This window comes from Betta splendens, chromosome 21 (assembly GCF_900634795.4).
Source record: "Betta splendens chromosome 21, fBetSpl5.4, whole genome shotgun sequence".
Taxonomy (NCBI): domain Eukaryota; kingdom Metazoa; phylum Chordata; class Actinopteri; order Anabantiformes; family Osphronemidae; genus Betta; species Betta splendens.
This window is the reverse complement of record NC_040899.1, coordinates 5279654-5304895: the sequence shown is the minus strand read 5'-3', so window position 1 is coordinate 5304895 and position 25242 is coordinate 5279654. Positions and strand designations below refer to the sequence as shown.

Here is a 25242-nt window from a genome sequence, read left to right as displayed (position 1 = left end):
GTTTGTGAAATATACTGTCATTTACTATGGAGGTTGTCTGCAAAGGGCCAAAAGGTCCAGGTCCCCAACAGAGCTGGCCTAATTATACAATTAGTCTTGTGATTGGGACAGTGGAGAGCTATGTGTCCTGTGGGACAGCCAGACACATTATGGCTGTCATCACTATCTTCACAGCGACTATAAGGGCTTAGCTTAATAAGTGAGCCTCTGATGTCCTTCGATGAGGTGGAAGGTCGTGATTTCTCTAATTCAACATGCTTATATCTCGTTAGCTGTTGCGTCGGTGTCTTACGCGCGGGTTCTTGGAGGCAACTCAAGGCCAGAAGCTACGGGATAATGCAAAGGGCGGAATGGAAATGTGGGCGCAGGCCTTTCCCCTGGTCATTATTAATGCCATAGGTCATCTTGGTATTCAGTCACTGATGTCTTAAGCCTCATGTGGGGCCCCAGTAGACCCACAGCCACGTGCGTCTTTGAAGCCACCAGTCAGATGGAGACCCCATATCGCAATCTCATTGCCTATCCAGCCACATTTCCTTTCTGGCTTATCCCTGGTCAGTTGGAAACATCAAGACAGCGCATTTCCTTCTGCCTGTCCAGAGCCATATCTGTCATGGCCAAACCCAGGGCTGTTGGAGGGGCTGGGTGTGAGGCTTGTGATGTTGGGGACCCATGCAGACGCCTCCATGAAGTCAGAGGGAGGTCCTGGCTCTGCGTGGCTGAGGTGGCATCTGTATCTTCATACTGGAGGTTTCACGGCTGCGGCACTGACTTATCAGATTGGATTAGAGCTCCTATAGTGAGACTGGAAGCTGCAGATGGTTGGTATAACCAACTTAACCAGTTAGCACATTATGAACGAGCGGTGGCTCGAGTATGTGAAGACAGATGTTTTGTGCAAGGAGTCGAACCCTCAGCTGTTCTTGCTCCACGTGGCTCTATGGCTTGTCGGCAGTCACCGGTTCTTGACTGCCCTCGTGTTCCCGCCCTCCCTCACCCTCTTCTTCCTCCCCAGCTGCTACAGAATGATTTGGTCCACTCTAAATACTGACCTTTAGTGCAATAAAACCCAATGCATTCAGGCCAGGCCTTTGATGTGACAGCCTTGATAGTTCTGCACAAATCTGGCTCTGATATCAATCTTCGGCCACGGCAGAGAGAGTCAGCAAAAGAGGAGGGGTGCATTAAAATGGATAAGTCTATAATGATGTACAAGCATCATATTTTAGCGTCATCGCATTAGCACCTGCCAGAAATGAAGCAGCCTCTTTCAGATCCGTCTACAGTGCCTTGTAAGCGGTATGGCACATATCAGAATATCCTAAAAGGCCCATCTGCTTCTCTTTGATGGAATATATAGTTCCCCATCTCCCTCCACCCGCGTAGCGCAAGTGTCCAAGTACGCTGGAGCCTACATCCTGCATTTAGAGGCTTTTAGGAAAGCCCTGTCATTCAATAAGAGACTACTGGGGCAGCATGCTCACACTTATCTGCACTTTAGCGGCTCCTTTCTGGCTGGTGGGTTATGTGGGGGCCAGGTAGCAGGCCCCGGCTCACGCGGCTGTCCATGGACGACCTTGCTCCCCTCACCTACTGCCTTGGAGTGGCTCCCAGTCCTGGGATGGGGCTTTGGACCAGCACCAAGTCTCTACCCCCACAGATGTTACTGAGCCACCACATATTATGTCAGCTTGTGAGTGATGCATCGTGCTGTCCTGCATATCAGCTTCATGACTGCAAAGTAGCCACTATTCAAATTATAACACATAAAATCAGTTAAGTGTAATTCTACCTCTAACCTCTATTATTAAATGTAAAGAGAGTGTGCTTAATTTTGCACGTTTGCAATTTTTTTCATTAATGATAATAAATAAAATTATTTAAATAAGCATATAATTGAACTATATATGTTTTTTGAAAATACTTCAATTATCTTCACACTTTTGAGATTAAATATTTTTAATTCAGTCAATATTTACATTAATGAATAATAATGATCATTGCTGATGTCGCATGTCGCTTCCTTATCTCATTTTTTTAACCTAAGTAAATGCATTACACAGTTTGAAGAAGCTCATGATAATAGCAGGTTGTTGTGGCGTATGTCTTACTACCACTCAGTCTGACGTAGAAAGTTAGAAATGACAGAGTCTAAATGTCAGAGCAGGAAGGAACCACTTTCCTGTACAACGCAGTGAGCAGGTTATGATTATAGTTAATTGCAGGAGCGCCTGAGTCTCTAAAATAAGTTGCTCAAGTGGAGGAAACGTAAGGCTGGAAGAAAAACTCATTTGACTTATTAAAAATACAAAAAACCATGATGTGCGCTCTAAGTAATTGATTTAATGAAGTTCCTATGAAACCTAAACCAAGCAGCCCCCTGGTGGGCCCATTGTCAGATGTTTAACTCCCGCACTTCTCCGGGAAAGACATCGGGGCTAATAGGTGAAAGCAGAGCTTCGACGCTCCGCCAGCAGACGTCCGACTCACCAAGACCGAAAAACCTTGGGTTTCTCGGTTTTTAATAAAAAAATACTCCTTGTTCCTGAGCGTAATGTGTGTAATCGTCCCCTCAGGTCGGAGCGCGTGAGCCGCACAGCCGCACGCTCTACTTCTACTGGAAGGAAAGACGCAGCTTGGAGACGAGCGTGGAGTCGCGATGCGTTTCCTCCTTATTTTCTGTCTTTATCTTGACCATGAAACTTAAGAGCGCGTGCAGGTACGGAGCTTGGAGAAAGGTTGGCGCAACGCCCGGGCAGAAAATACGCGGCCGTTAAACTTTAAGGAGAATGTGAACTACGGAGGCTTTACGGTGTGAGAAAGTTCAGACTGAGAAAAAACAGGTGTGCGCTTCTGTGGCAAAGACGCACTTTAATAATGTTAGCAGTCGGACGTGAAACGCGTTAAACTTGGTTGGATCTGATGCAATAACTGTAAATTTCCATCACATCACGATAAATTGCCCTGTAACTTTGTGCCAAGCGTTCATCTCAAACAGCAGCTGCACGGACCAATAAAAATAAGATCATTAATTTCGGACCACGTATTTATTTCCGGCTTCCACATCGCTCATTCTTCTATTATTTTAGGAATAACGTGAATGGGGGTTTAAAATGTGTTTCCGGGCGAGAACGGACCGAAGCTGTCACCAGGTGCTGCTGTTCTGCTAGATTTTATTTCTGGGGAGGCGGTGGACGGGGGGGGTGAAGGTGGAGGGGCTGCCGTCCGCCGCTTCTCCACAAACAACAAAACTAAAGTGAAATAATTTCCCCCTCGTGGCTGTTTTTTCCTCGGACCGTTTCGGGCGCTCGGATCGCGACGCGCGTTTTTTTTTAACAGACTTTTAACTTTTTTTGTGTGTGTGTGGGTGTGCGTGTGCGTGCGTGGAGAACGATCGCCGCACAACCTCCTTTCGTGCGCTTTGTGCCCCGCAGCATTCAGGAGATGGATAATGCTTGTAAAGTCTGACAAGACGGCGTTTGTTTTGGTTCCACGCTCGTCTGAGAAGTTATCATTCAAGCCCTTTAAAGGGCGCAATTGAGAAGCAGCGGCGTTTTTCACTGCGTCTCCTCGCTTTGTCCTCTCCAAAGTGGCGTCTGCATGTCTGACTCTGCCAGTTACTGATTTGCAGGCAGTGCGTTAAGGTGGCCCATGTAAGTGATTTCCACGGGCATCCCACTAAAGGAGAACAAATCGCTGACAAAGGACTGCCTTTCCCATTCAGCGGCGTCGTTAGGACAACCAAAAAGTATTTCTCAGATAATAAGTTCTACTTCAAAGCGTTTCTCACTGAAGGGTGACTGCTTCACTCCTTTTATTAAGTCTCCCTCCCTTTTAATGCCGAAAGAACTGTCTCTGGTTATTTTTCATCGTGTTTATTTTGTAACATTCATTGAGCTCTTGTTTCCAAACAGGACCTACAAGAGCAGGCTCCTCTTTTAGGCCCTCGCCCTGTAAAGCTCCACGCACAAAACGAGAGGAGGCCCACAAGTGCTTAGTTTGACTGAAGAAGAGTCCCTTTAGAAATCTGCAGAAGAGCCCCATTAAACGGACGAAGAGCCTCTATTACCGCTACACAAACACACAATTATTTTATTACAGCTGCTACTTTACTGTACATTTGTAATATTTGAGACTGACGGTCCACACGTCCGCATATTTGACCGGAGTCACTTTGTTTTAATCTGCGGTTATTTATTTTAAATTAATATTTCATTTTTTATTTATTTATTTAGTATTTTGAATGAAGTGGTTTCCTAATGAGCGTAGCCTGGTTCTCTGGATGTTGTTTGTCGTCCAACTGCCAACCTCACATATTTCTGCAGAGGGTGTATCCTTTGATTTGATTGCAGTTCATTTAGAGGCAGTTTGTGTTTTTCAGCCAGACATATTCAACTACCGGATTGTCATAGAAATCCTAACGCACCATGAAGACTGTCAAGGCGGCCAGCCTTCCTCTCAGAAGCTGCAGCCTTTGAAGTGGTGCAGGACTCGCGTTGGTCAATTTTAATTCTATAGACTGGACAGGCAACTCTTTGAAAGTGCGATAGCGCGTTTTAATGGAGGAAATAAGAGGGGGAACTTGTTTTATACACTCTATACAAGGCCTTGCTTATTGTCAGATATCTTTTATCTTTTATTTTTCCCATGAATGATTCATGTCTGGGCCGCTTTGTGCTGTCGCTCCTTTTAGAGGTAGCGCCATCAGGGGGCTATAGGTTTTCCCATTAGCTCAGTGATTAGTTTATACCAGCCTCCTTGGCCCGTTAGGCCTGTTTCTGAGATAACAGTGAATATTTTCTGGAACTGTCCGGATGCAGAGTTAACAGACTTTTACTTTTTCATCTGGGGCGAGGCTGACATACGTGTTTTGTTGACTTTTGGTTACATTATGCGTGGAAAATTTAATCATGACTGGAGAGTCACAGCCAACAAAAAGCAGGAGTCCAGCTGAGCCTGACTGACCGTTTATAGCTTAATATTGTATGTTAAAAAACTTTATTGGTACTATACAATTTACTGATTTGACACTTTTTATTATTTACTGTTTATATCGTGGTGTATTAATTTTTAAGGATTCTTTTGTTGTAAATTTGAACATGAAGGCTCTGCACAGTTGTAGATGATTCACCTTTTTTTTTTTTTTTTTTTTTGTCAATCATGTCCAACGACACCATGCACCTCAAAGAAAAAGACAGGTCACTACAAAAATGGCATGCGAGAAAGGAACTTTTCACATTACACAGCCTATTCAAGTAAATGTTTTCTTCTCTTACAGAACACAATTAAAAATGAGGGGAAAAGGGCAAAATAAAACGTGGAACAGAGCTAAACAGAAATCATCAGCCTGGTACTACACATCACCAAAACTGATATTATTATTCTTTGGTGTTTCTGTAATTCCAGTACAACACTTATACCAGCAAATAAATTACAATGTACAAAACAACATTTTTGTATTTAAAACTACACAACATTCACAAGCATCAGTACAGTTACATATATACAATTCTACAGGGTCGAAGCCTGTCAGTGTTGACATTTAGGGTCTCAAGGGACTTACTCATATTTTTAATGAGCGTAACACTTGTGTATTGTGCATAAAATATAGTCTTAAATAGTTCTTAAATATTACAAAATTCCATCCAAACACATGTATTGTAGAAATCTGAAAATGTAAATCAGAACCCTTAAGACATCCAGATGTTTTCCTCTTCTTTTTTAATCCTTATTGGTTTCTCAAAGCATGTACCTGCCTTAAAGAAGAGATGAGGGGAAAAGCTCGTCCATTTACTACGAGGCTACACTCAGTACCAGTTGTTTTGCTGTGGGTCATGACAGTGATGGATGTCAGGCCAGTTATTAAACAATAATGTGATGATGGGTGATCAGATGAAAGGTGTCATGAGCACACAACCATAGTCCTAAGAGATGCTCTTCATTCAACTCTGCATACTGGGTGCTTGTTGTTTTTCTGTTTTGTTTGTTGTTGTTGTTTTTTTTTTTTTTAACTAAAAGAAATTCTAAATAATTTGTTTTCAGAAATTGGCTCAGTGCAATTTTGGTAATTTTAAATATGAAAAAGATTTTTTTTAATTTTTTTAATGTGAGTTCTAACGTCAAATGTTTTATTTTGGCAAGGTCAGGGGTCACATCAGAGCAATTTCTGTCCGCACTGCATCCAAGATAAATGTGTAGCTGCGTTTAGCACAGTCGTCTACTAACACGACAGTCATCGTGGTTTAAAATCCCAAGCGTAGAGGCCAGAGTGGACCTGTGTGTTAATGGGTCAGTCAGATGGCAACAGTCAGACTGCGGCTTTACGCAGGGCATCAGAGCATCGTCCTTGGGTCTGAGTTTCTGTAAGAGTCCTCGTCGTCCGAGTCTGACGTTGGCACATCGCTGGAGGGGGTGTGGAGGTGGTTGGGCCCCCCGCTCCCCTGGCACACATACCACTCGTTGAGGTTGCTGACCTGAGGGGAGAGGTTCGCCGAGCGGTGCCTGTGCGGCTCGGGGTTGGGCGAGAGAGGATCTCCGAGAGGGTTCGTGGAGGAGATGTAGGTGACGTTGGTGGAGGGGGGCGGCGGGGACTTGCAGTGCACTTTCATGTGCTTCCGCAGCGAGCTCGGGTGCGTGTAGGATTTGTCACAGCCACGGACTTTGCAGTAGTAAGGCTTGTCACTGGTGTGGACGTGGGAGTGCTTCTTCCGGTCGCTGCTGTTGGCGAATTTTCGGTCACAGCCGTCAAACTCGCACTTGAAAGGTTTCTCACCTTGAAATAAATAAGACACATAGATAAAGTCAGCGTCTGGAAAAGTCTCCGGAAATAGACGTCACCGTTTTGATGTGATCCCAATATTATATAGTTTCCCCATTTGTCTCATTAAACTCATCTCATGCCTCGCTTAAATAAATACTCGTACTGCTGAGACACAACTCAACACCCACTTGTCCAAAGTATTTTCCTGTGTGAACACGTGTAACATGCCTCGAGGCCTTTTCCTTGCGTGTATGTGTGCGTGCGTGGGGGAGAGACCACCAGGAGCCGTTTATCTACTGTGATTGATTCTGCTATAAATCATCACGCACGCAAACACAGTGACACTTCAGCGTGTTTTGAGCCACATTACGCATGCATGTAAAATTGTGCGCTGTGTTGATAAACCATGAGGTTTACACTGGCGTCGTCTCATTTATTTACCAGTGGACTTTACGGTGCCCGCCTTAAAGCAGAGGCCTCTCTATTTGTGGCACGAGGCCAATTTTAAGGTTTCTTTTGGCAAAACACGATACGTCCATGTCATGACATCAAGAACACTCCCGGGATTTTAGCGGAGTGGAAAGTTAGTCCACACACTGTCATGAACTTAAATCCTCAGCAGCCCTGTCCAACATTGAGTCCGTGTGGATGTTTGAGTTCGACTTTACATCCGGATAAATGTTTTTTCCTACTGACACTAGACTTCTGTAGCCTATAGCCCATGCCCCGATGGTTCACAGCAAGCAAGGGCTTAAAACCAACACACCGGGCATATCATAAAATATATCGAGACATATATCGTGTCCACGGGCGTCGTGATTTATAAACTAAGCTTCTGCGTAAACATCCTACGCCTGATAATTTACGCGTGTTCTGGCGCTGGGCTGTTCATACGTAAGCACGTTTTACAAATCATATACCCTAATCCCCTTCACGCCCCTGCAGGCGCCTCGGCTCGGTGTGTAAACCCGGCTATGTCTGCCAAGGGAAATAAAACATATTTACGCACGATGCAAACGCACTTCTGAATAAAACAGTTTCGCCTGTGCGCGCAATTACGCACGAGCGTTTAGCGTGTAAATATTAAACGGCGTCGCCTCGGAACGACTTTGCGCTCCGCGATCTGGACTTGTCTTTCGGATCGCAGCGAGCGCGTCAAGCACCGTTAGCAGTTACTGACCTGTGTGCGTCCTCTTGTGAATCTTCAGATTCTCCGATCGAGCGAACACTTTTCCACAGCCCGGGAACGGACACGGGAAGGGCTTTTCCCCCGTGTGCACGCGGATGTGGTTGATCAGCTTGTACTTTGCCTTGAACGCCTTCCCTTCCCGCGGACATTCTTCCCAGAAGCAGACGTGCGTGCTCTGCTCCGGTCCCCCGACGTGCTCCACCGTGACGTGGTTGACCAGCTCGTGCATGGTGCTGTAAGTTTTCGAGCAGGGCTTCTTCTGACTTTGCTCCTGGTCGATCCACTTGCAGATTAGCTCTTGCTTTATGGGCTGCCGCATGTACCTTAAAAACGCCCCCGCGGCTCCGTGAGGAGCAGAAGCGATGTTCACATTGAGGTTCATGGAGTTGTAGCTGTGGAGAGAAGAGGGTCCATAGTGCTCCGGCCTGTGCCCGAAGTGCTCCGGCCTGCCGTAGATGTCCCCCGGTAAACCCAGGCGCATCTGCCCGTTGAGGGCATGGTGGTGGGCACCCGGGGACGCCTGGTCGTGAAGTCCAGTGAAAAGTGAATGGGCCCCACTTTCTGTGTGCCCATAAGCACCTGTTGGGGAGATGAACATGCCATGGTGATGTGGGGAGGAGGCGGAACTATGCTGGTCGCCAAGTGCATGCATAGCAGAGGCTGAGAGTTCTCTCCTGAGGATGAAGTCCCTGCTGCTTGAGTAGCCTGAGTGGGGGTGAGCCACGGGGAAACCAACTGTGGTCTGAGCAGAAGTGAAAGATGCCGCGGTCTGGGCTTCGGGATGGCTCTGAATGTGCTGAGATGGGCTAAGTTTGAGAGCATTTGTCTGTGCCATGTGCTCTGGTCCAAATGGAGTGAGTGCCACTCCGGGGTCGTTGCCCAGCTCCCCAGGGTGGAGGTGGGCATGGTGGGAGAGAGGGTGATGCCCCCCTAGCCCCGGGAAGCCTGTCATATTCTGATGAGGAAGGGGTTGAGTCGCTGCCAAATCCGCTAATCTTATCGTCGGATTCCTCTTGCTTAAAGGGGGTTCCATGACTACACTGACAAGTCCATCCGCACTCACCGCAATTGTTTTCCACACACCACGCGCTCTAAAACATTAAGCGAATATGTATATAAGGGGTCTATAAGTTCTTTTGTCCGGCTTCTAACTCTGCTTGCTCCTTTTCCCACTCTGTCCTCAAGCGATTGGCAGAACATACAACAGTTGGAGGACACAGTGGGGAATACAGTTTAGAAATGGCACTGCGGGTATTGGACGGATTTCTGTGACTGGCAGTTAGAAGAACGAAGCGATTGGCTGTCGTTCAGCGCAGGGGCTCAGCAGGGTTCCGCCCCCTCACTCTCTTTATCGCTGTTGACTCCAAAAAGTTGTACTCACAAAGTTACCAGCGGATACGTTGATGCGGCTGTGTGTTTAGCGGCGCCGGTGCGTGTGCGTGACCGAGCGCCAGGTTATGTGACGAGTGCGGCTTGTTTTGCCTGGGCTCGGGTTTGTCCGAGCGTCTTTACTGTGGATTCCACGCGTAACAGGAAAACAAAAAGCAGCAAGGCGCTCTGCTGGTGCATGGCCGTGTGTGACCGGTGCAAAACATGTGACCGGTCGAGATTTGCACAAAAGACACATCTGTAATAACTTAAACTGTGTTTACATTGTATTCGCACATGTTGAGTTATTAAGAAGTATATGGGACGTCTGCTCCTATAGGGGATAATGTGATCTCACAAGAAAATGTCAGATGACAGGAGCAAACGAGGCAGCATTGCGTTGTGAAATAATTTAAATTACTTACTAAGATAATAATTGTTATTTTCATTAATTAATCACGAACACCCGGTCCGAACATTTGCGTTGCAGTGTTTGTTTTATTTTTTACATTGCCGTGATCGTGTTAATTTTCCTAGTAGCGGGTTTCATACGAATTTAATACAATTTTTGCCTATTACTGCAGTTGTATTATAATTATTACGCTTATATTTAAATAATTAGTTATTTTTATTTTTTTAATGACAACCGGCTTAAGACTGAGTTCAGGATAAGGTATAAAATGCCTCCAGTCTTGAGTTGTCCCAACATATTTTTATAACGCATTGATTAAAAAACAGTAAACTAGAAACACTTACCAGCTACACGGAAACTACAGTAAACGTGTACCGTAAACTGTACTCATGTTACCAGACGCCACCAGCTAAATACCAGTCCTGACTTTGTGTGCTTGGTTTGGGCGCAGGACGCGTGTCAGTCATGGGCATGTGTTCATTCAGACACATTTCCTATCGACTCGTGATATGTGGCTTCAGCAGCCATAATGTCATGTCGTGCTGCACAGCACTGAGCACGAGCTGCCTGCGAACGCAAACCTACAACTCTGTAATTCAGCACGATGGAGACCAACAATGTGCTGACTGGTCTACACGTTACAGGCCTGTTGCACCGGCTCCTCCGAAAGTGATTTATGAACTTGAGCAACGCAAGATCTGAACAAACCATTACTTACAATATGTATTTATGGCACTTAATAAAATCCCATTACTGCTTGAAGTCTCGGTGATGTTGTGAGATGAAGTAAAGCTGCCTTTCCCTCATGAGGGCGTCTGGAGCTCCATAAACAGAGCAGCAGTAGGTACGTTGTTTATGATCCTCTTCATCAAAATACGTTCAACACCACATTAAACAGGAAAAGTGACATTTAATTTTTTTAATTCACGAATTAATTCAATAAAACAAGTAAAACAACAGGAAACATCATCTTAAACTTTCTTAGTTAATTTTTATTGACTTATGTTTTCTAAATTACCTAAAGCTGTCGAGTCCTCAGACGCAGAAAGGGGGACGTCTCAAACCTCCCCCCTCTCTCCCTCTCTCTCTCTCCCTCTCTCTTTCTCGCTCTCTTTCTCTCTCTCTCTTTAAAACAAAGACGCTTTGTCATAAACAGGGTTATTTTACCAAAAGGAGTCAAGAGGGCAGCATATGTGGTCTTAACAGGTCATAGGTCAAACATCCGTGAAACACAAGGTCACTGAAGCCTCACCAGTAACCTTCCAATGTGTCAACATATTGATATTGTCAGATATTAGAAATATGTCTTTGCCCCGCCGCTGACACTGGACTTTATTATTAAGCTTTGATTCACAGGCTGCTTAAGTTGTTACGTCCTAGTTCATATTCTGAGTAATATTTCATGTGATTTATATTTTACATCTAGACCAGTCACAAATGCGCTCTGTTGCTAAAACCTGTTGAAATACTAGTCTTTGGGGGCTTTTCAATAGGCTAGAGCCCCTTTCTTCTGCAAACAGAAGGGAACACCGCAGCCATGTGTCTCTGTCCGATTGATTTTTTTCTTCTTTTTTTTAATTTTCTTTTCTCTTTTCTCTCTATCTGGGAAGGTTTTGTGCTATTTGAGAGAAATAAAGAACTTCTTACGGGGGTCGGCAGACGTGACTTTGAACTTGGATCAGCTCCTGCGTTTCCTGCGGTGCGGGCTGAAATAGACTTGGAAGAATGGCACACAACACTCAGCCTGTCCCACTCTGAGCTAAGAGACACACAATTTCTCCCCCACAAAAAAAAAGTTTTTAAACGTTTCCCTCGCCTTCAGCCCGTATCTGTCGCGTAAAGAGCACCGGAGAGTCGAGAGAGGCAGAGAAATGTGTGTTGGGACGACGGCAGAGCTTGTGGGATTTTAATTTGGTGAAAATGTAAGTAAACTTCCTTTCACTTGAACTTGAATGAGCAGCTGTGGTTATACGGCCTGTACGTCCCAGTTTGAACGCAGATGCAGAGCGTGTTTGTAGTGGAGAGTTGCCAGTAAAAAGACGCACACCTTTTCTCTCTGCCCTGATTCGTTTCTGCCTTCATGCGCATCAGAAGGAACGATGAGCGTCTCAGAGTTAACGTTTAATACAGGGCTTGTGGGTGTAGCCCATTGTTTTCCTGAACGGCATCTTCAGCTGCTGAAACCAAACATGGTCACAGCACCGCCAATAATCCCGTGTCATCGCCAAAGACTTGACTTTTATTGCTAAAACTTTATTATAGCGAGTTCTGACAAGACTCGACCTTGTGGGTCACTAATGGTTTACATGGATCTGAGCGCAGCAACATGTCATTTAATTGGTGTGGTGAACGTGTGAACCACCGTGGAAGCGGAACCAGCAACATATGGAGCCATTAAACGAACCGGCAACCGCTGGTGGTTGCCGGTCTGAGCAGTGCAGCACCACTAAAAGGCCCAGTTGCGGTTCTGCAACCAGCGACAACCGCTGGACTCCGCGTGAAGCCACACACGTGCACACATCAGCTGGGAAGGGATGTGGACGGGATTTTAGTCAGCCTGAAAACTAAATCTAAATTTAATGTGACGTCAGCGTTTGAGAAAAATAAGTGGCTTCGTTGACGAAAATCTATTGATGTTTAAAATTATATGCTTCAGCAGGATTTAGTTCATTGAACTTTATTTAGAAAAGCAAAACCCGCGCAATGCGGGTTTTACCTTAAACACTGTTTAATGAGAAATTAGATATTAGTTCATTATATATCAACGTAAATAAAAACTCTTTTCTGTAGTTGATACGTTGATGAGCTTTTAGGTGATATTCACATTAAGTAAATAAGGAATAATGAACTGCAAATGCAGCTGTTTCTCTCTAATCTTATTATTTGTTATTAAATGTCACCACCCTTTATGCGCAGCCTATTACGGCTTGACGCATACAACACACAAACAACAACAACAACACGTACGCTCCTCTCTGGTCGTGATCCCTTCGCGTGCAAACCCCCCAAATGTTCTCCTAAAAGTAGGCGGTAATTATTAGCGGAAAATGGCGTAGCGCGAGTCGCCGAGGCGCTACGTACTATTGGAGGGGCACCTGGGATTGATGAGGCGCCGTGGCCAATGAGACTGCGAGGCAAGAATAAACGGGCTCCAGTTAAAGGGGGCGGAAGAGGAGGTAGAGCCAGTCCACGGAGAAACAGGGACCCTCTGCGATAAGCACGGGCGAGCCAGAGAAATAAACACAGCCCCAATCGGAACAGCGATTTTTGTGAGATGTTCCATCTACTCTCGCTCTGTGAATGCAGAGGACACACAGTAAGATAATAATTTAATTTTTCCAGTGCGCTTTAACGCGACCAACTGTCGCGTTCGAGGAGAGGACACAAGGAAAGTCTTCACTTCGTTACATTTGGATTCTTCCACTCACAAATTTAGTAGAAATACATCTTGACAAATCGAGCAGTTTTTTTTTCTTCCCTCATGAGCGGAGCAGCGTTTTGACTCGCGCCTGATATGGTGTTTCCACGGCTGGAAGTTGAACCGTTGCGCGCCAGCATCGACGTTTGATTTTTTTTCCCCGCAACTTATTCGCCGCAGCTCCGAGCGCTTTCGCTTTCAAGAGCCAGTTTTGCAACCGAAGAGCCATGCTGCTGGACGCCGGTCACCAGTTCCCCGGACTGGGAGTGGGTTCGTTCGCCCGGCATCACTCGGCGAGCGAGATGCAGGAGAGAGACTTGAGTTTGGCACAGAACAGCTTCGTGGACTCGGCGCACATGGGTGCGTTCAAGCTGAACCACGAGCTCTCGCCGGGACAGAGCTCTGCCTTCAGCACCCAGGCGCCGGGCTACCCCGCTGCGGCTCTGGGGGCTCACGCGGCCCATGTCACGTCGTACGCGAGCTCCCCTTTCAACTCCAGGGACTTTCTCTTTCGCAGTCGTGGCTTCGGCGAGTCTTCTCCGGCGGGCGGCCAGCACACTATTTTTGGCCCCACGGCGGGATCCCTTCATCACTCCCACACAGACGCTCAAGGCCACATTCTGTTCCCTGGGATCCACGACCAGCATGGGTCCCACGGATCCCCGAATGTCCTGAACGGACAAATGAGGCTGGGACTACCTGGAGAGGTTTTTGGACGCTCCGACCAGTACCACCAGGTTTCCAGCCCGAGGACCGACCCGTACTCGGCGGCGCAGCTGCACAACCAGTACGGCTCCATGAACATGAATATGGGGATGAACATGGCAGCGCATGCCCACCCCGGTGCCTTTTTCCGCTACATGCGACAGCAGTGCATTAAGCAGGAGCTCATCTGCAAGTGGATCGACCCCGAGCAGCTCAGCAACCCGAAGAAGTGCTGCAACAAAACTTTTAGCACCATGCACGAGTTGGTGACGCACGTCTCGGTGGAGCACGTCGGCGGCCCGGAGCAGACGAACCACATCTGCTTCTGGGAGGACTGCGCACGGGAGAGCAAACCGTTCAAGGCGAAATACAAACTGGTGAACCACATTCGAGTGCACACCGGGGAGAAGCCGTTTCCGTGCCCGTTCCCCGGCTGCGGGAAGGTCTTCGCACGCTCGGAAAACCTGAAGATACACAAGAGAACGCACACAGGTAAATATGACAACAGCGTGGTTGCTTGAATTGATTTTTATTTATTTAAGAATGACGCGTTAATGTAATGCTTTCACGCGTTTAATTTGCTGTGGTAAATATTCGCTTTGCCAAGTCGAGCACAATTAGGATCTAATGGTCAGCGGCTATTTTCCATTTGGTTAGAAACTGTAAACCGTTTAAGCAGATTACGGGCACTCGGGACAGAGGATGAGTTTAGAATTGTAGAGAAATATTTTTTTTCTAACGCTTCTACTCCAGATATTTTCCAAACGTGCCGAAAACATTTTAACTGGGCCTGTCGACGTTTTATTGTTCGGGGGGTAAACTTTAAAAATGGGTCAGCGGGGGCTGTGGGAGCGCAGCGCTGGCGTCGTGGAGCAGCCGGCTGCTAGTAAATCGTGTCGTTTGATTTACTGTAGCTCGTTCACGACACCGAGTTTTACGGCTCACCTTTCCTCCTGCTGCGGCCTTACGCGCAATATTATTTATTACGACAATAATTGATACCGTGTTGGTTTTAGAGTTGCGCCGCGGATCTCGCCAGGCGCAGCACGTACACGCAAGAAACGCCTTTTTTTGTTTTCTCATGCGCGCTTTTGATATTACCAAGGTGCTAGACAGGGCCATTACCAGCCTTTCACGTTTGCACTTATTTTCTAGGGAAATGCATGATGTCGTGCCATGAAATTGCTCAGGTGTTAATTAGATTTTTATTGTCTCCCACCAAATGGCACGCCTTCTGTAGGCCTACGAGGACGGCCTTTCCCCCTCTCCCCGAATCACTATGCGCATTATTTAGGCTAACTAAGATATAGGAGCGAGGATCACATGCGTGGGCGCGGATTTGCCACTGCTGTGATTTTCATAGTACTCCCCACTCAAGTTTTGCATTTGAGATTTTACGCGTTTAATGATGTGCACAACTCCTGGTTGTTCCGCGCTGCGCCCGAGGCGTTTCTCAGCTTAAAAAAAATAATAATAATAACGTGACTGTGTTGCTGCTTGTTTTTATTGACTCTTATTTATTTATTTCCACAGGAGAGAAGCCGTTTCAGTGCGAGTTCGAAGGCTGCGACAGGAGGTTCGCAAACAGCAGCGACCGAAAGAAGCACATGCACGTTCACACGTCAGACAAGCCTTACCTGTGCAAAATGTGTGACAAGTCCTACACGCACCCCAGCTCCCTCAGAAAACACATGAAGGTAAATAACTGTGAGGGGGCGCGTGCTCAGTGAGCCCGGCCTCTAAATAATATATCCACATTTTAAGGTTCTTTCCTCATCATAAGCATAACACATTAATACACATCCATTGGTGTTTCTGCAGGTCCATGAATCCTCTCCATCAGCATCAGACTCATCGCCAGCAGCCAGCTCTGGGTACGAGTCCTCCACGCCTCCGGGCCTGGTGTCTCCCACCGCTGAGACCCAAAGCAACACCACCCTGTCCCCAGCCTCAGCCGTGCACAACCCCACCAGCCACAGTGGCCTATCCTCCAATTTCAGTGAATGGTATGTGTAGGACTAAGCTGAAATAAAGCCACACACACTCATTTGACAGCACTGGGCCATCCAGCAGGAGAGTGGGACACGTGCATACCTGAGGCACACAAACATTTGTTCTGTGTCTTTTTGTTTTTCATATTTTCCATCCACCAGGGAAGATGACTATAACCAACAGAGGAAAATGTGTATAATAGTCGAGGTGTATTTCATATTGTAAATAATTACTAAAAGCCCACTTTCCCATTGGTTGTGATAGTTGTCAGTCTTTGCTGTCTAGGTGTTCCTTCAACGGTAGCTATTTCTCTAACTGGACTTTTAGTGCACATATTACCATACAATTGTACTATAATGTTGAATATTGTGATCCTAAGGCGACTGATTGTACCATACTAAACATCTATAAACTGGAAAGCGTGCCAAAGTTAACATTTAACTCAAACAGACCACAATATTCTGCTTGTGAATGTATATTTTAGTTTGCTGGGCTTAACTTGTGATGTTTTGTGCTTTGCAAGTTTGAATTGTGACAAAAACTATCTGGAGGATTGTGAGGAAAAATAAACGTTGTGCCGTTCAATTTTCTGTAACTACACCCTTCCTTTTGTAAATATCAACTGCCATATTTATCCATTTGTAATTAAATTATGGTATTTACTTGCTACAGATGAAACAGTATTTATAAAGAATGTTTCTTTACTATAAATATGTACAATTTTGAGCTTAACATGGGCAGTTGTTTCGTTATGTGCTTTTGTTCAAAGTTTTAAGAGGTGTTCCCTTCCTTATTGTGATAAGAATTTTACTGCATACAAATACAATAAAAGGTGTTGCAAGTGCTAAATATTCCCATTGCTCGTTCATGCCTCATTTGCGGCGGCCGGCGTGGTGTGGTGCTCCTCATCGTGCCTGAGAGGCTGCTGGTGTTGTGGAGGGGAGCGTTCTCAGGGACGTGTCAGACTTTCTGACTCGGCCTCTCGTCGGCTTCATATTGTCAGTTTTCTCCCTCCGGCTGCAGGACGTGATGCTGTTTTTACGTGGAGCTTTGCAGAACATTCTTACAGGCCGTAAATAAAAGGGCTTGGCGTTAACGTGAAATGTGTGGATGGTTAATGAGAGATAAACCATCAGAAGGCACAACGTGACTTATTGCCTGTTTTTAATTATTTAAATCATGTCCTCCCACGCCAGCTAAGCATTTTTATGGTGCACATGCCAGTCCGTTTGCTTAAGGACCCGGCAAAGCTCCTCTGTTCATACATCTCGTCCTGTCACTTTGCATTTTCCCAGGTCAGTTACTGAGTTTATTTCAAAACACAGGCTTTGGGCCCTAACGTGACCCCGCACCCCCCCTCAGCCTCTAGACTGGACACTCCACTGCACAGGAGCAGCCGTGAACTTGAGCTTGTCTGGACTCAGCTGCTTGGTTCCTGTAGTTGCATCCTGCTAATGGAGGCCGGTAGCAACGCTGCAGCCCTGCTCTTAATTTAGGTGGTTTTATTCCAATTCTGGGTGTTTGCTGCGAGCTGATTTCAGGCTGGACTCGGACTGTTCATAAAGATCTGAGGCACAGTGGGAGCAGGCCCAATCTGAGGCTGCAGATGCATTAAATGACGCGGCCAAAAGAGAAAAAAAGGCGCGTGCGTCTGCCAGGTGGTTGTTGCGCGTGTGTCCGCAAACAGCGCTCCTCTGCCGTCAGTGCTTCATTGGTCGTGTTTGGAGGATGTTTAGAAAAATGGCTTTTACCAGAGGGGGTGGTTGCGATTGCGGCTGCGGTCCGCTGCAGGCCCACTCTCCGCCGCCGCCACTGGCTCTACGTCTGTCTCATTGTGGAGCTCCTGTTTCCTGTTATAAACGGTGCACGATGTAAAAACTTTGGAAGCGTCCCCAGGGAAGCCATGTTGAACACGCATCATATCGACGAAAATAATTACAAAGGCGCATTTATAACTTAGTAAAATCATTATTTTAGATTATTTGTAGTTTGCGGTTATTTATTTTTTATTTATAAGCAGATGAAATGAAGGCAAACTTATTCGAGCAAGAAAAACTGTGTTGACGAGCGGCTTTGCTCTAATCCCAAAGGGAAAACAGTCGTGTGTGTACGCAGCTCATCTGCCAGGTGAATTTCGGCCCCTTCGGTGGTCGGTGCCGTGACCTCTCCGGTGGAGGAAGGCGTGACCTGCGGGGAACGGGAAAGGTCGATGTCGATGCCGGTTCCTGTTCGGCTCCCGTTGCGCTGATATTGATCCGCGGAGGAGGAAGCGCGTTTTCCCCCGTCTCGCGGCCCTTTGTTGCACATTGTTGTCTATACTGTAAAGACACTGTACTGTAAAAACACGCACATTTTGGGTTCGGCTGCAGTTTGTGGACGACGCCGTCAGGAGCGTTTTTTAAAGTTAAGGAGGACATTTTGCCTGCGCCGAAGGCGCCCAGAGTAAAAGCGGATTGATTTCACACGAGAAAAAGACGCGAGTCTTTATGAAGGCGATGTTAAACACATTTAATATTTCTTTATTGATTCAGAGAAAAACAAGTTGGTTTTGTCACATCCAACTATAGAAGGAAAACTAAATATTTTACTCTGAAAATGGCAAATGTGCAGTTATTTAACACTGCATGTGATGTGAATACAACTTCATTTTGTCATAACGTGTGTGTGTGTGTGTGTGTGTGTGTGTGTGTGTGTGTGTGTGTGTGTGTGTGTGTGTGTGTGTGTGTGTGTGTGTGTGTGTGTGTGTGTAAGAGACAGGGAGGGGGCTGGAAGCGGAGGATGTGCCTCCATCGACCATGTTTAAGGGACGTGTGTGATCAGCACCAGTTGACACGAGCCCGTCCACGTTCGGGAGAACGTTGTTTAAATGTTTCAATGAAGCCTCGCCGTGGCTCGCGACGAGAGCTAAAATAGCGCGCGTGTTAATTGGGGTTGGGACGGAGCTGGAGTACGACGGTGCCGCGAGGAGCGGGTGTGACTGTCGGCCTCCGGGGAATGAAATCAAGTCATCGCGCTCAAGTGATGCCCTACAGCGCGCGCGTGCGTGCGTGTTTGCTTGTCGCGTACTGTACGTGTTTGTGCGCAGCCACGACGCATCAGACCTGTCAGTCATGGCAGGTGAATTTATGTGCTGCTTTCAAAATTTCTCTCTCTCTCTCTCGCTCCACCTCCACTCACACACGATCCACGTTGATTGTGAGACGTTGCTTTTGCGTGCAACGACTTGTAATAAATCGTTTATTCCTGCATCAGTTTAAATCATAAAAATATGACACCAAAGCACCAGCAGTTGTAGAGCACCGCCACCGTCATTGATAATTAACAAAGCAGTTTAACGCCTGTTTTTTTCAATGTTTAATTTAATCTCATAGATTATTTCTCTTTCCTTACTTTTAGAATTGTTACGTCATGACGCACGTTTTAAAGGCCCTGATACCCGACTTCTAAATGGTTGCGCAGACTTTTAATGACTAAAAGGCTCTCGACATTTAAACATGTTTTAAAATTAAGTCAAATGTTAGAATATACTGTTACATATGACGTTTGTTTTTGGATCTTCGTTTTTTCCAAATTTACGTACAAACCCCTTAATTGTGTGGTTAGTGGTTAGTTTGGTTAGTGTGTTTTCACTCGCCCAACAAAAACAATATTAGTTTAAATTATCCAATTAAATCCTGCACTTTTTCTGAATGAACGAAGTTCGCTTGTTTCTATCATTAATTGCTTTTTAAAGTGGACGTTTTATGTAGTGGGCCGTAATTCCGCTTCCTGTTTGAAGGCCTCTTGCCTTTGCTGAGCCAATTCAACCAAACTTGTGTTGCACTTTGTCATTTTAGTAAGAGATCAACACACATGGGTATTTTCCTTTGTTGGCGAAATTTATTGTTAAAAAATAGTACAAAAAAATTCAACTCAATTCAAAAACAGTAAAATTCAATTCTTTACACATATTTGCAAGTAATGGTGAATCGTGCGCGAGTGCATTTCAGGTATTCACTCCGCCCACATGAGGGTTAGCCAGCTCAGTTGCTAGCGCCAACAGGAAGGCCCCCCGCCTCTCCTTCCCCCCCGTGCACGCTTGGTACAGCACATACGCATTCAGCGCTGCCATGTCAATCATGTTGTAGAACACGGCCACGGGCCAGCGCCGCGTTTCCATGCGCACAGAGTACCTCCGCAGCTTCTGCTCCAACACATCCATGCTGAACTTGGTGGCGTTGTAGCGGGTGACGGTGTCCGGCCTGTTTCTGTAGGAGTCCTCCGTGTGGACCACGCTGTGGTCGCTGCTGAGGACGCGGACGGTCTTCCTCCGCGCGTACACGTACGCCGTCAGCGTGGCACCGGCGGTGGAAAACACCTAATAAATGAGACAAGCTGTTATTTTCATGGCACTTTCACACACACACAATAGAAACACATAAACCTGCAAAGACCTGCAACGTACCTGAGTTGTGTATTTCTTGCGGGCCCTCTGTCTAGAGGAATCTGGAATTTCACTGCGATTCTTGTCGACTGCGCCGAGGAAGGTGGTTTTGTGGCTAAGCAGCCGTTGAGCAAGTGACAGCGACGTGAGGCAACTGTCCGTGGCCACGTGTCTGCCCTGGTTCAGGAACGGTTTCATCAGATGCATCACCACATCTTCCCCACTGACACTAGTGGGGTCCGCGGCAAGACACGGGAGGACGTTGCAAATGTATTTGGTCTTTAAGTCGCAAGCGACCCAGAACTTGATCCCAAACTTTTCATCATAAAGCGTGGTTGGGACGTACTGCAGGAAACAGCAGCGGCTCTTTGTCGGGAGGAGAAGCGTGTCCACGCTCATGCGTGGCCCGGGGTTGTAGGACGTGACGCAGTTCGCGACAAAGGGTCCCCACACGTCGGAAATTGCGGCAAACTTGTCGGTCTTTACTCGCTGCCTGCGTGTGGACCTGTCGTCAAAGCGCAGGTGTCGCATGATGTCCTCGAAGCGCTCGTGCGCCATAGTCGCCATGATCTTTGCGACTCCCATCTCCTCTGACCAGTAGTCATCTGGTGATGGAAGCCTGATCGCCCCCCGCAGGATGACAATGGAAATGAATGCCATTAGTTCCGGGATGTCCATGAACCAGTCGTCGTGCTCCGTTCGCCGTGCGTGTTGAATGGTGCATTCCTGGATGCTGTGGAGCATGTCAAGGGTGATGAACCTCAGGAAGCTCTCGAGGCGACTGGAGATGCTTCTCTTGGCCGCAGGCGTCGGCTCTCCGTGTGCGGCGTACGCTACTATGGGGGTGAAAGGGAGAGGCGCCCCCACACGTTCTTCACGCCACACGGTCCCATCCTTCGCTGTCTCCATCAGGTCAGACCCAAAAAGACCTCTCTTTTTTTTGGGTTCAGTCTCCTCATCTGCAGTATGAACAAAGTAAAACTGTGAGCCAAGGGAAAGTCAAATAATATTACAAATGCCGGCATAGATACTAATAATAATTCCAGTATCCCCTCCTCTGTATATGAACATTGTCTGAAATATCTTCCTTAAAAAAACTATGGTAGAAAAATGTCTCACACTTCAGATGGCAGTGAATGTCTGCTAAAGACTGACACTTCCTTGTTTTGATTGAAATATGAAATAGGAAATAATATGAAATGAAATCTAACCTGAAGACACGGCAGACAGATCAGAGTTTGAATCCTGCCGAATATCTAAGTCTTCTCCATCAGAGTCACAAGGGTTGACTTGGTTCAGGATCCGGTCCAGTGCTCGCTGAGTGAGGCTGTCCTCCATGTTCGTTCCTTGGAGAGGAGCTTCGTACACCACAAAGTTCTTGAGGGCACTGAGGTAGTAGGCTGAGTCCAGTGAGGGTATTTATCCACCTCAGCACAAAAGGAGTGACCTCTCAATTGAGAGCCAGCTGCTTCTATGGATCCATGGACGTGTAAATTTACATCCAATCTTTACAACTGGGCGAAACCCTCCATGCCAACGTGAGAAGTATCCAATCAAGTCCTCTGCTTGGTATGCATGAACGACCCTCTGCCAACGACCCGGTACCAACGACCCTCTGCCAACGACCCTGTGCCAACGACCCTCTGCCAACGACCCGGTACCAACGACCCAGTACCAACGACCCAGTACCAACGACCCAGTTAGCAACCCCACCACGCCCTGCCGACTCCTCAGGTAATGACCACATTTAGAAATGAGTGGCTAATGAGAGCAGCCAGCTAGCAGCCTCTTGGCTAAAGGAGGTCCAGAGAAGTCTGGTTACCAAAAACTACCAAGTCCAAACACCTACACTTCGTGTTAAAGTTAGTTTCTGGAGCTCGTCCCTCTCTGTAATGAATGGGCCTCCACCGCCGTGTTTGGAGAGAAAACTTTGAAAACAAACGCTATATCCTCTAATTGAATTTGAGCCGCGCTAATGAAATGAATGCGTCCCTTCGCCGGCCCATGTTATTTATAGTCGCACAGTGTCACTTCAGAAAGGCGCTGCCGTGCCAAGAAGGCAGCTATTTCATTACGCCCACGTAGGAGCTCACATTGTAAGATATATTCATTATAAAATGAAATAAATGCCGTAAAACAAAATAAATAAAGGCAGGGTCATGATGCAGCTTTATTTAAACAAACAAACGTCGGTCAAACTACATTTTTATGTGAACTCAATTAAGGTTTTACTTTTTATATTATTATATGGATCCATTCAAGCAGCTGATGTGCTCTGACCTTCCAAATTAGAAAGAATAATTGTTTAACTCTATATAAAAGTTAACTACATAAATAAACTAACAATTTTAATATATATAATATTATATCTCTGTCTGTCTGTCTGTCTGTCTGTCTGTCTGTCTGTCTGTCTGTCTGTCTGTCTGTCTGTCTGTCTGTCCGTCCGTCCGTCTGTCTCCTGGTGACATGCTTATGTTGTTTGTATTGAAGTGGATGTACAGTCTGCCTTCCTGTTCAACGCAGCCCCCATCGGCCTTTCATCTGAGTTCAGCGGCCGCCTTTCTCACACAGATGAATGTGTTTTCTGTGAAAGAGCCGGAATGGCTGTCACTTCTCCTGGCACGGCGGAGAAACAAACAAAACCCCCTACTCCTTTAAGGAAGCTGGCGCAGGCGCCTCCCATCGGACACAAACACTACAGAGTCAGAAGCACAAATAGCCTCAAAAGCTAAACACTCTCCCTTTCATGCAGAAAGCTTGGCATGACTGGTCCTCTCATGCACACAGAGAAGCACAAAGTGGAGAGGTGCAGAGTAAATGACATACTCAAGCTTGACTGAGGTGCGCTCATTGTTGTCGCCGCCCCCCCGAAAAAGTGTTAGAATACAACTAATCCATCACAAACTCAGCATCCTCCCCTGCTGTTGCTTTTGCAGCGAGATTCTCAATATGGCTCCAACACGACGTCGTGCCAATTCGGTTTATTTGCCACAATGGGTAATGTGCCGTTAATACGAGGGGTTTTCAGGTAACTCTTTTCTGCCGCAGCCAAGGCTCTTCAAGACAGGAGCAGGTGTACCATCAAAGCCCAATTATCTGCAAACACAACACACCAGCAGCAGGCGCGCAGCGGCTGATGTCGCTGAAACCCCCCCCCCCCCCGACGCAGCGTGTCCGCGCCGCGCCGCCGCGTCCGAACCCGCTCCCACTCACACACCAGCACATCTGATTGGAGACTTCCTCCTCCGTTCCGAACCACACTCAAGCCAAGGAAATTTTCAATTTCCCCACACCTGTAAACATGCTGCTTCAGCTGGGCGGCTTTGATCTTCAAACGGGCCGGAGCTGTGCCCTGGGGGGCGCTGCGTGGGGAGGGGACCGGCTGCTCTCTGTTTTATGGGGCGCCGGCGACTCACGCAACACGCCTCACGGCCTTCACCGGCGAGGCCTGCGTCGGGTTGAAGAGCAACAAGTAGCTACGTCGTCTTCAAGAAGACAGTGAGCTAGTCAGTCGTTTCCACTAAGCTCACGTTCACACTGACTGACTACAGTTTGTCTTCTCATCAGGTTTGAGTCCCTCCGCGCTGTCGCTCACTTCCACGTCTCATCAGAAACAGTCAGCGCTCGTCACATTCAAGCGCGTTTATGTGACGTGACACAGGCATGGGTTGATTGCGCCCCCCGCCACTCACTCGCCTGTTTCCTCTGCCGTTCATTTTTTTTTAATGTGTATTGATTTTTTGGAGCTCAAATCCTTCAAGGCTTGTGTCTCATACGTGTGTGCGTGTGTTTAATATGGAGGTGAATTTCCCTTCGCTGTGACATGATTCCATTCATGACGTCTTGCGACATGACGGCGCTGCGTGTTTAATGTCTTACAACACGTCGGTGGTGAAGAGGCCTCGGCGCGTTCATGGAGCGGGGCGGAAACGAAAGCGGACGGGGTTCGAACCAGATGCAGTCACTTTACTCAGCGAGTCATTATCGCTCTGATCTTAAGGGCATTTTCACTGTCTGCTCCCCTCCAGAGGGTTCCATTCACCAGAGGAGTCCAACAAACAGCGCGCTGGTGTGGCTTTGTCACATGCAAATCAGCATGTGCTCCTCAACTTCTCTGGCTTTTCTGTATATTATTATTTGTTTCCGCAGTGACGCAGGCTATCGCTTGCACTTTCTGACATGCTCCTAAATATGCCGCTTTATTGGAAAGCTCAGGAAGCCGGGTCTTTCTTCAGGCTTTATCAGTGCTAGCCTCTCTCCGCAGGGTGCCGCTCAGATTGCACCCCACAGACACTGTCAGTTCTCTCAGAAGAGGCTCCGGTTGCTCTGCTCCTCTCCCTGAGCTTAGTGGGCTGGAAGCAGCTAATTTGATTGACTTTCACCTCCGCTTTTTTTCCTGCTCTGTCTTATACCTCCAGTCCCCTGACAGTCAGAGACCTTTCTGGTCAGTGAGTGTATTGACAGGCAGTCAGTTAGCACTTGACATGTCAATGTCCAGTCTGATGTAACGCTGCTCGATGCCTGGTGTTTTTTATGTTTTCTGGTGTATTTGTGTTCATGTGCCGGGTGGTTTGGCTCAGAGTAAACTGGTGGATAAATGAGCTAAAGGCTTTGCTTGGCTTTGTTCTGTTCTTTGCATTTATTCACACATACCCTAACACTAAGGTGCAAAAGGTTACCTTCCAAACGACCCCCCCAGCGCTTTGTTAAACTCCCCCACGCCTCTAGGTGAAGGCATATTGTTATGTAAAGCTCTTACTTTTCCTGCACCCACCTCCGACCTAATAGCAGCCATTTGGCCCTGAAATGTAAAACTAGCAACATTCAACACACCTCCTCTGGGCCCACAGGCAAAACCAATGTTTTGTCATTAAAAGTTCTCATGGTAATTGAGCACTTAGCACAAACATGTTTCTCCTGTCGTTAAAAACATCCAGTGTTGTGTGAAGTTGAAGTTCAACAAACCTAATAATTG

The 25242-nt window shown here is 46.8% G+C and overlaps 3 protein-coding genes and 1 long non-coding RNA gene across 5 annotated transcripts in view; 2 read left to right on the top strand and 2 right to left on the bottom strand.

The window, feature by feature from the left end:
• Positions 1 to 4961: 4961 nt before the first annotated feature.
• zic5 (zic family member 5 (odd-paired homolog, Drosophila)) lies at positions 4962 to 9129 on the bottom strand. The gene is made up of 2 exons (XM_029135739.3): positions 7941 to 9129; positions 4962 to 6772 (listed from the first exon to the last, which is right to left on the bottom strand). Exons 1-2 carry the CDS (start codon positions 8980 to 8982, stop codon positions 6333 to 6335), a joined length of 1482 nt encoding a protein of 493 aa, XP_028991572.1. The 5' UTR covers positions 8983 to 9129; the 3' UTR covers positions 4962 to 6332.
• Positions 9130 to 9174: 45 nt separating this feature from the next.
• LOC114846734 (uncharacterized) overlaps positions 9175 to 25242 on the top strand; it is a 94939-nt gene continuing 78871 nt past the window's right edge. For both annotated transcript variants that reach the window (XR_008693348.1, XR_003784105.3), the window contains exon 1: positions 9175 to 11651. This is a non-coding gene — a long non-coding RNA (uncharacterized LOC114846734). The remainder of the gene's footprint in view (positions 11652 to 25242) is intronic.
• On the top strand, positions 12613 to 16695 carry zic2a (zic family member 2 (odd-paired homolog, Drosophila), a). Its single transcript, XM_029135740.3, has 3 exons — positions 12613 to 14344; positions 15386 to 15549; positions 15674 to 16695. The coding sequence occupies exons 1-3, from the start codon at positions 13375 to 13377 to the stop codon at positions 15866 to 15868; spliced, it is 1329 nt and encodes a 442-aa protein (XP_028991573.1). The 5' UTR covers positions 12613 to 13374; the 3' UTR covers positions 15869 to 16695.
• On the bottom strand, positions 19608 to 21201 carry LOC121201908 (uncharacterized). Its single transcript, XM_041068845.2, has 2 exons — positions 20289 to 21201; positions 19608 to 20201 (listed from the first exon to the last, which is right to left on the bottom strand). The coding sequence occupies exons 1-2, from the start codon at positions 21174 to 21176 to the stop codon at positions 19830 to 19832; spliced, it is 1260 nt and encodes a 419-aa protein (XP_040924779.2). The 5' UTR covers positions 21177 to 21201; the 3' UTR covers positions 19608 to 19829.